At 32.2% G+C, this 11377-nt stretch overlaps 2 protein-coding genes across 2 annotated transcripts; both read right to left on the bottom strand.

Moving 5' to 3' along the window:
* Nucleotides 1-5415: 5415 nt before the first annotated feature.
* On the bottom strand, nucleotides 5416-6028 carry LOC127107576 (uncharacterized). The gene has a single exon (XM_051044869.1). It carries the CDS (start codon nucleotides 6026-6028, stop codon nucleotides 5465-5467), a length of 564 nt encoding a protein of 187 aa, XP_050900826.1. The 3' UTR covers nucleotides 5416-5464.
* A 3464-nt stretch (nucleotides 6029-9492) lies between these two features.
* Nucleotides 9493-10056, bottom strand: LOC127107573 (uncharacterized). The gene has a single exon (XM_051044867.1). It carries the CDS (start codon nucleotides 10054-10056, stop codon nucleotides 9493-9495), a length of 564 nt encoding a protein of 187 aa, XP_050900824.1.
* Nucleotides 10057-11377: the final 1321 nt, after the last annotated feature.

The raw sequence follows: 11377 nt of genomic DNA, 5'->3' as shown, positions 1-11377 counted from the left end.
AAGTGAGGAAAGCCCAACTATTTGTACTTATTTTGTGTGGTAACGGTGCGTTCGAAGATGCATCTCTAAAAATAATGGGTATTTTTTTGCCAAAAATTTGAAAGAATCAATAAAGGTAGGAAAGAAATTTCCTTATATAACGTGTCTATAAAGAACTTTGATCTGCTTGGAAATCGCCTACAGTAAAATTAGTCTCTTTAATTAGTTAGTTTCTAAGTCAAATACCGAGTTAAAAAAATAGATGATATGACACGATCGCTCAATGTGGGAAGTGGGTAGAAAAATCGCTTTGGTTGTTGTTATATGAAATTTTTTATTTACATAAAATGAACTAATTGTACAATTAACATGTTGAAAAATCAAATGTCCCTTTCATTATTGAGATATTATTTTATTATTATTTTGTATATTATTTTTATGAATAATATCAATTAGGATATTATTTAAAACATTATTGTATTAAATTTTTCCTTAATTATAGAGTTGATTAGAAGGCTTAGACCTATATATATATATATATATATATTATATATATAATTATATATATATATATATATATATATATATTATTATATATATATATTATATTATATATATATATATATATATATATATATATAAAATATATGTGTGGTGTGTGTGTGTGTGTGTGTATTTTTCTCCACATAATAATTCAAGAAATTCATATTCAAGATGGAATCTAGAGCTTGATTCAAAACCCTATTTTTTCTTGGTTCAAAATCCTATTTTTTTCTTGGTTCAAAATCCTATTTTTTTTCTTGGTTCAATACCCTAGTTTTTTCTTATGTGTTGCTACTACGATCTAGAGTTATTAAGTTGGTGGTGTTGAAATCATGACTGAAATTCCAAGCCTAAAGAATGGTGTTGTTGAGAAGAATCCTCCCAAAAAGAGTCTTATGTCGTTTGTGTTTCAAGGAACACCCGTTATTACCATGACTAAATTAAATGGTAATAAGAACTATTTGGATTTGTATGCTTCGATTGAGTTATGGTTTTTAGGACAAAGTCTGTCAGACCATTTTACTAAAAAGGTTTATGAAATTGATAAAGAGATAAAAGATGATTGGGAAGCCGCTAATTATCAATTTGTATTATTGTTGTGGAATTTATTGAACCAAATATGATGGCACACTTTCATGCGTATAGATCATGTTATGAGGTTTGACAGAAGGCTAAAAACCTTTATGTTAATGATATTCAAAGAATGTATGCATCGGTCTGTAATTTGGCTACTCTTCAAATGAATGATCAAGACTTATCAGAATATCTCATTCGTGCTCAATCTACTATTGATGACCTCAAACTTATGCTGGTTAGTGATGATATTACGAAGATATTGGGCAAACTTGATAATATGTTCATGGTGTTTGTCCTTCATGGCCTTTCTAACGAATATAGTTCGATTAAAGACCATGCAATAACAAATATTACCATACATACAGTAGAAGAACTAATTGATCGTCTCGTTCGGGTATCTCTACCAAGTGATGACATTCATACTATTTTTGAGTCCTCTGCTTTTGTTTCTAACTTTAGTAATGGAGGACGTGATGGATGTGGTCGTGGTAGAGGACATGGTAGATGAGGTAGAAGTAACTTCTATTGCACTCATTATAGGAAAGATGGGCACACTCAAGATCGATGCTTTGACTTACATGGCTACCCGAACAAAACTACTAATGTTGCTCAAACCACTGAAAACCGTGAATCAAAGGGTGAACTCAAAATGACTTTCTCTGCTGATGAGTATCAGGAGCATTTGCGATTGAAGGCGACACAACAAGCCACCTCCCTGACTGCTATTGCTCGTACTAGTAATTCTATGGTTTGTCTTTCTCATGCTACTCCTATTGGATGGGTTATAGACTCTGGTGCTTCAGACCATGTGACCGGTAATGCCTCATTGCTCTCTGAATTATCACCATCTAAATATCCATATTATATTACGGTTATGGGTGGATATAAAGTTGAGGCAACTGGTGTTGGACGAGTATCACCTATTCCTTCACTCTCTTTGACTTTTGTTTTATTGATTCCTAATTTCCCTTTCAATTTGATTTCTATAAGCAAATTAACCAACTTTATAAACAATGTCATAACATTTACTTATGATTCTTTTTTGATATAGGACCGGAGTACGGGACAAACGATTGAAGTCAGAACTGAATCTAGTGGTCTTTATTATCTACAACCACCCACTTACTCTATATGTGTTACTACTGAATCTCCTGATCTTTTGCATCATCGCATAGGTAATCTGAGTTTATCAAAATTGAAGAAAATGGTGTCAGGTCTTCCTCATTTAGAGTCCTTATAATGTGAGTCATGCCAGTTAGGAAAATACGTTAGAGATTCTTTTCCCCATCGCATTAATAACAGAGTTTTGTCTATTTTTGATGTCGTTCATTCCAATGTGTGGGGTCTTAGTCAGATTCCTTCTATCCTAGGGTATATGTATTATGTTACTTTTATTGATGATTTCTCAAGATGTACTTGGATGTTTTTAATGAAAGATCATTCTGAATTGTTTAATATTTATAAGAATTTCTGTTCTGAAATCTCGACACAATTTGGAAAATAATTTGCATTTTATGCAGTGATAATGCAAAAGAATATTTTTCTGATCGTTTCAACTCTTTCATGCACTCCAAAGATATTGTACATCAATCGATTTATCCCCATACGCCTAAAAAAATGGTGTTGTTGAAAGGAAACATAGACACATTATTAACAATGTTTGTACCCTTTTGTTAAATGTCAATTTACCACTAAAATTTTGAGGTGATGTTGTTCTTACTACCGAGTATTTAATTAATCGAATGTCATCCTCTGTGTTGAATGACCAAGTTCCTCATTCTATGGTGTATCATACAGAACCCTTATATGTTATTTCCCCTCGTGTCTTTGGATGTACTTATTTTGTTCATGATTTATCCCCAGATCATGATAAAACTGTTTACTCGTGCCATCAAATGTATTTTTCTGGGCTACTCCCGTGTCCAAAAGGGATATCAGTGTTACTCTCCTTCTACACATCGTTCCTACATGTCTGCAGATGTTACATTCTTTGAGGACGTACCATACTTTCCCAACTCAGGTGTCATGAAATAATGACCTCTATCAATTAGATGTCAATAATGCATTCTTTCATGGTGACTTGGAATAGGAGATTTACATGGAGCAACCTCCTGAATTTGTTGCTAAGGGGGGTGTAATCGGGTATGTAAATTACACAAGTCTTTATATGGCTTAAAACAATCATCTCAGGCATGGTTTGGAAGATTTGGTAAAGTGTTGCAACAATTTGGGATGAACCAATGTGAATCAGATCACTATGTTTTCACCAAATGTTGCTCCAATAAATATATTTATCTAGTGGTTTATGTTGACGACATTGTAACTACAGCTGATAATTTTGAGGGTATCAAGGCTTTAAAACAACACTTATTTCATAATTTTTAGACCAAGGATTTGGGTCCTCTTTGTTAGTTTCTAGGAATTGAGGTAGCTCAATCAAATTTAGGTATTTTTATCTCTTAAAGGAAGTATGCTCTTGATATTTTGGAAGAAACGGGTCTTATACACTGCAAACCAGTTGACACTCCTATGGATCCTAATGTAAAACTTCTCCCTAATCAGGGGGAGCCATATACTGGTATATCTTTTTTGTTTAGTGTAGTAAGTCAATTCTTAAATTCTCCTTGTGACAACCGTTAGGAAGCAATTATTCGAATCCTTAAGTATACCAAAGGATCAGCTGGAAAAGGACTTGTTTTTTGTGATAGAGGAAACACTAATATCATTGGATATTCAGATGTTGATTGGGCAAGAGATGCAAGTGATAAACGGTTTACATTGAGTTATTGTGTTTTTATTAGGGGAAATTTGATCTCACGGAAAAGTAAAAAGCAAACGGCCGTTGTTCAATCAAGTACAGAAGTTGAGTATCCAGTCATGGCCATGCCATATCTGAGCTCTTGTGATTAAAGCATTTACTACAGGAACTTCACTTTTGTGAAGTCGGCCTTATGGAACTTGTATGTGACAATCAATCAGCTTTGCACCTTTCCTCCAATCCAGTTTTTCATGAAAGAACAAAACATATAGAAGTCAATTGCCACTTCCTTAGAGAGAAGATTACTATTGGGACCATCAAAACCTCCTTTGTTATTTCAAATAATCAACTTGCTGGCCTATTTACAAAATCTCTTCGAAGACTTCGAGTTACATACATATGTGATAAAATGGATGTTTATGATGTATTTGCACCACCCCGCGGGAGTGTTGAGATATTATTTTATTATTATTTTGTATTTTATTATTTTTATGAGTAATATCTATTAGGATATTATTATATTAAATCTTTCCTTAATTAATAAAATTGATTAGGATGCTTATATATATATATATATATATATATATATATATATATATATATATATATATATATATATATATATATATATAGATATATTATATATATATATATATATATATATATATATATATATATATATATATATATATATAATATATATATATATATATATATAAAGCATCCTAATCAATTTTATTAATTAAGGAAAGATTTAATATAATAATATCCTAATAGATATTACCCATAAAAATAATACTTTTTTTTAATTTTTAATTTTTTTATTTACATGGATTCCTTATTGGATTTTTTTTCATTTTTCTTTTCTTAAGTGACATGGATTGCTTATTGGATTTTTTATTTATTTTTCTTTTTTCTTTTCTTAAGGATCCGCATCAGCTTATTTTTAAAGGCTTAGACATTTAAAAAGCCAATAAGACAAAAATTGTCCCAAGGGGGATGTGAACATGATTACTTTCATCGTCTTTATTGATGGAAAGGTATGGAGCGAGCTAATTATATAACCCAACCCGTAAACATTTCACCAATTCTTAGTCATAAAATGAAATTAAGAGTCTTGGTTTATTAAAGACAACGTAGAGAAACTTAATCATCAAACCAATAGATACAAAATACAGAGACACTATTTGGATAAACAACTTAATCAAGTGTTTATGAATAAGCTATTTCTATAACAGAAGATTAAATAAAGTCAATAGTTCTTATATAAGCTATAAGTTGCTTGCTTTCACTTTTTTAAGTTATTCCAAAGAGTTTACGAAAATAATTTGAAACCACCTTATATATAGACGTATCATAATTGCTTCCACAAGCTATCTCCCATAAGACAAACTCAAATAATTCAATCCAAACAAGCACAAATAATCCAATCCAAACAAACCTAAAGAACAAAGTAACTTGAATCATACTCACTATAATAATAGTTAAACAAAATTTCAGTAGATTCCAAGATAACTAAGAATCAATTTTACAGTGATTGACCCAGTTACACAAAGAGAAAGATAACCCATGACTAAAATTTCATAAAAACCCACACTTTAAAACGTTTCAAAGCTCATCCTCCATCCTCAAATACTCCCCTATATCACCCTGATGAAGCACCACAATCCCATTAGGATCCAACTTCCTACAATCCTGTGTAGACTTAGCAGCAACCCCAAACCCCAAAGGCACATCCGCCATATTAAAAACAACAACCCCATCACCCGCAACAATATTCTCAGTAATCCTACCCAACGCACTCTCCAACACATGGTTCCCATACAAAAACGACATCTCAGACTGAGGTTTAAGCCATACCTTATGCTTAGCATTAGCAGCTAGCAAATTCAGCGCTTGAACTGTGAGATGGAAGTTTCCGCCGTGAGTGCATTTTCCGATACATGTTCCGAGTGAAACGAGATTAGGTCTAGCGATATTGGTGGCTCGCTTGACGAGCGACTCGCTGCAGTAGTAGATCTTGTTCTTGTTGAGACGGAAATAGTAGCGACCAGGGGTGGAATCTGGACCTTCATGGGAGGGATTCTCGACGAGGTTTTTGAGGTTATTGCCGATGAATTTGAAGAGCTTTTCGAAGACGATGCTGGTTTCGGTCTCGTCCAAAGGTCTCATTTTTGCAATTTAGGGTTTAAGGAATTGGGATTTAGGGGTTTGTTGAAACAAAAACAAAATAGAATTCGGTAGAATGAAAACATCTTGAAAATTTGGACTAGGTTTAACACTTAGTTTGGGCTCAAGTTTTTCAAGCCCAATGATATTGATTTCTTAGTATTTTATTTTATATCACATGTTTTCTCTAGATATTAAATAATTATGAATAATTTTGACAAAATTATAATTAATATTATTTTGAATTTTTAAAAATAATTATATATATAAAAAATTAAAAATATATGATAGAGTAAAAATTATGAATGAGATAAAATAATGGCAATCCGTATTAAAGAGTCTAAGGGTCTGATTGATTTAATGGAAAGGGATGGAATAGAGTGGAGTGGAGTTATATTCCATAGTTGATTTTGCAAAAAATAAACGGAATTGAATGAAGTGTGATGGAAACAATTTCATTCAATATCACTTTTTTAACCCATTTTACATTCCCCAAATTGGAGTGTATCCAATGGAATTAAATCAATTAATAACACAATTACAATTTTATCCTCAAAAATTTCAATTTTATTAACCTTTCATATTCTTCATTTCACGTGATATTTTTCATTCCCCAATTATTTAATATTTATAAGAATATCTGTTCTGAAATCTCGACACAGTTTGGAAAATAATTTGCATTTTATGCAGTGATAATGCAAAAGAATATTTTTCTGATCGTTTCAACTCTTTCATGCACTCCAAAGATATTGTACATCAATCGATTTATCCCCATACGCCTAAAAAAATGGTGTTGTTGAAAGGAAACATAGACACATTATTAACAATGTTCGTACCCTTTTGTTAAATGTCAATTTACCACTAAAATTTTGAGGTGATGTTGTTCTTACTACCGAGTATTTAATTAATCGAATGTCATCCTCCGTGTTGAATGATCAAGTTCCTCATTTTATGGTGTATCATACAGATCCCTTATATGTTATTTCCCCTCGTGTCTTTGGATGTACTTATTTTGTTCATGATTTATCCCCAGATCATGATAAAAATGTTTACTCGTGCCATCAAATGTATTTTTCTGGGCTACTCCCGTGTCCAAAAGGGATATCAGTGTTACTCTCCTTCTACACATCGTTCCTACATGTCTGCAGATGTTACATTCTTTGAGGACATACCATACTTTCCCAACTCAGGTGTCATGAAACAATGACCTCTATCAATTAGATGTCAATAATGCATTATTTCATGGTGACTTGGAATAGGAGATTTACATGGAGCAACCTCCTGAATTTGTTGCTAAGGGGGGTGTAATCGGGTATGTAAATTACACAAGTCTTTATATGGCTTAAAACAATCATCTCAGACATGGTTTGGAAAAATTGGTAAAGTGTTGCAACAATTTGGGATGAACCAATGTGAATCAGATCACTATGTTTTCACCAAATGTTGCTCCAATAAATATATTTATCTAGTGGTTTATGTTGACGACATTGTAACTACAGCTGATAATTTTGAGGGTATCAAGGCTTTAAAACAACACTTATTTCATAATTTTTAGACCAAGGATTTGGGTCCTCTTTGATATTTTCTAGGAATTGAGGTAGCTCAATCAAAGTTAGGTATTGTTATCTCTTAAAGGAAGTATGCTCTTGATATTTTGGAAGAAACCGGTCTTATAGACTGCAAACCAGTTGACACTCCTATGGATCCTAATGTAAAGCTTCTCCCTAATCAGGGGGAGCCATATACTGGTATATCTTTTTTGTTTAGTGTAGTAAGTCAATTCTTAAATTCTCCTTGTGACAACCGTTAGGAAGCAATTACTCGAATCCTTAAGTATACCAAAGGATCACCTGGAAAAGGACTTGTCTTTTGTGATAGAGGAAACACTAATATCATTGGATATTCAGATGTTGATTGGGCAAGATATGCAAGTGATAAACGGTTTACATTGAGTTATTATGTTTTTATTAGGGGAAATTTGATCTCACGGAAAAGTAAAAAGCAAACGGCCGTTGTTCAATCAAGTACAGAAGTTGAGTATCCAGTCATGGCCATGCCATATGTGAGCTCTTGTGATTAAAGCATGTACTACAGGAACTTCACTTTTGTGAAGTCGGCCTTATGGAACTTGTATGTGACAATCAATCAGCTTTGCACCTCTCCTCCAATCCAGTTTTTCATGAAAGAACAAAACATATAGAAGTCAATTGCCACTTCCTTAGAGTGAAGATTACTACTGGGACCATCAAAACCTCCTTTGTTAATTCAAAGAATTAACTTGCTGGCCTATTTACAAAATCTCTTCGAAGACCTTGAATTACATACATATGTGATAAAATGGGTGTTTATGATGCATATGCACCACCCCGCGGGAGTGTTGAGATATTATTTTATTATTATTTTGTATTTTATTATTTTTATGAGTAATATCTATTAGGATATTATTATATTAAATCTTTCCTTAATTAATAAAATTGATTAGGATGCTTATATATATATATATATATATATATATATATATATATTATATATATATATATATATATTATATATATATATATATATATATATATATATAATATATAAGCATCCTAATCAATTTTATTAATTAAGGAAAGATTTAATATAATAATATCCTAATAGATATTACTCATAAAAATCATACTTTTTTTTAATTTTTAATTTTTTTATTTACATGGATTCCTTTTTGGATATTTTTTCATTTTACTTTTCTTAAGTGACATGGATTGCTTATTGGATTTTTTATTTATTTTTCATTTTTCTTTTCTTAAGGATCCAGCTTAATTTTAAAGGCTTAGACATTTAAAAAGCCAATAAGACAAAAATTGTCCCAAGGGGGATGTGAACATGATTACTTATCGTCTTTATTGATGGAAAGGTATGGAGCGAGCTAATTATATAACCCAACCCGTAAACATTTCACCAATTCTTAGTCATAAAATGAAATTAAGAGTCTTGGTTTATTAAAGACAACGTAGAGAAACTTAATCATCAAACCAATAGATACAAAATACAGAGACACTATTTGGATAAACAACTTAATCAAGTGTTTATGAATAAGCTATTTCTATAACAGAATATTAAATAAAGTCAATAGTTCTTATATAAGCTATAAGTTGCTTGCTTTCACTTTTTTAAGTTATTCCAAAGAGTTTACGAAAATAATTTGAAACCATCTTATATATAGACGTATCATAATTGCTTCCACAAGCTATCTCCCATAAGACAAACTCAAATAATTCAATCCAAACAAGCACAAATAATCCAATCCAAACAAACCTAAAGAACAAAGTAACTTGAATCATACTCACTATAATAATAGTTAAACAAAATTTCAGTAGATTCCAAGATAACTAAGAATCAATTTTATAGTGATTGACCCAGTTACACAAAGAGAAAGATAACCCATGACTAAAATTTCATAAAAACCCACACTTTAAAATGTTTCAAAGCTCATCCTTCATCCTCAAATACTCCCTTATATCACCCTGATGAAGCACCACAATCCCATTAGGATCCAACTTCCTACAATCCTGTGTAGACTTAGCAGCAACCCCAAACCCCAAAGGCACATCCGCCATATTAACAACAACAACCTCATCACCCGCAACAATATTCTCAGTAATCCTACCCAACGCACTCTCCAACACATGGTTCCCATACAAAAACGACATCTCAGACTGAGGTTTAAGCCATACCTTATGCTTAGCATTAGCAGCTAGCAAATTCAGCGCTTGAACTGTGAGATGGAAGTTTCCGCCGTGAGTGCATTTCCCGATACATGTTCCGAGTGAAACGAGATTAGGTCTAGCGATATTGGTGGCTCGCTTGACGAGCGACTCGCTGCAGTAGTAGATCTTGTTCTTGTTGAGACGGAAACAGTAGCGACCAGGGGTGGAATCTGGACCTTCATGGGAGGGATTCTCGACGAGGTTTTTGAGGTTGTTGCCGATGAATTTGAAGAGCTTTTCGAAGACGATTCTGGTTTCGGTCTCGTCCAAAGGTCTCATTTTTGCAATTTAGGGTTTAAGGAATTGGGATTTAGGGGTTTGTTGAAACGAAAACAAAATAGAATTCGGTAGAATGAAAACATCTTGAAAATTTGGACTAGGTTTAACACTTAGTTTGGGCTCAAGTTTTTCAAGCCCAATGATATTGATTTCTTAGTATTTTATTTTATATCACATGTTTTCTCTAGATATTAAATAATTATGAATAATTTTGACAAAATTATAATTAATATTATTTTGAATTTTCAAAAATAATTATATATATAAAAAATTAAAAATATATGATAGAGTAAAAATTATGAATGAGATAAAATAATGGCAATCCGTATTAAAGAGTCTAAGGGTCTAATTGATTTAATGGAAAGGGATGGAATAGAGTGGAGTGGAGTTATATTTCATAGTTGATTTTGCAAAAAAATAAACGGAATTGAATGAAGTGTGATGGAAGCAATTTCATTCAATATCACTTTTTTAACCCATTTTACATTCCCCAAATTGGAGTGTATCTAATGGAATTAACTCAATTAATAACACAATTACAATTTTATCCTCAAAAATTTCAATTTTATTAACCTTTCATATTCTTCATTTCACGTGATATTTTTCATTCCCCAATTGTGTAATATTTATACGAATTTCTGTTCTGAAATCTCGACACAGTTAGGAAAATAATTTGCATTTTATGCAGTGATAATGCAAAAGAATATTTTTCTGATCGTTTCAACTCTTTCATGCACTCCAAAGATATTGTACATCAATCGATTTATCCCCATACGCCTAAAAAAATGGTGTTGTTGAAAGGAAACATATACACATTATTAACAATGTTCGTACCCTTTTGTTAAATGTCAATTTACCACTAAAATTTTGAGGTGATATTGTTCTTACTACCGAGTATTTAATTAATCGAATGTCATCCTCTGTGTTGAATGATCAAGTTCCTCATTCTATGATGTATCATACAGATCCCTTATATGTTATTTCCCCTCGTGTCTTTGGATGTACTTATTTTGTTCATGATTTATCCCCAGATCATGATAAAAATGTTTACTCGTGCCATCAAATGTATTTTTCTGGGCTACTCCCGTGTCCAAAAGGGATATCAGAGTTACTCTCCTTCTACACATCGTTCCTACATATCTGCAGATGTTACATTCTTTGAGGACGTACCATAATTTCCCAACTCAGGTGTCATGAAACAATGACCTTGTCATACCCCAAAATTTGCCCGTTAATGTTACAAGGCATTTTTTAAGGCACTCCAACTTATTTTCCAAGGCATTGACCTTAAAGGAACAAAGACCCAGCTCACAGATGGCCG

This window comes from Lathyrus oleraceus, chromosome 7 (assembly GCF_024323335.1).
Source record: "Lathyrus oleraceus cultivar Zhongwan6 chromosome 7, CAAS_Psat_ZW6_1.0, whole genome shotgun sequence".
Taxonomy (NCBI): domain Eukaryota; kingdom Viridiplantae; phylum Streptophyta; class Magnoliopsida; order Fabales; family Fabaceae; genus Lathyrus; species Lathyrus oleraceus.
The sequence above is the reverse complement of the archived record's forward strand: the minus strand, read 5'-3'. Positions and strand labels throughout refer to the sequence as shown.

Coding starts and splice junctions, on each gene's coding strand:
- LOC127107573 (XM_051044867.1), bottom strand. CDS start 10,056: ATGAGACCTTTGGACGAGACCGAAACCAGAATCGTCTTCGAAAAGCTC.
- LOC127107576 (XM_051044869.1), bottom strand. CDS start 6,028: ATGAGACCTTTGGACGAGACCGAAACCAGCATCGTCTTCGAAAAGCTC.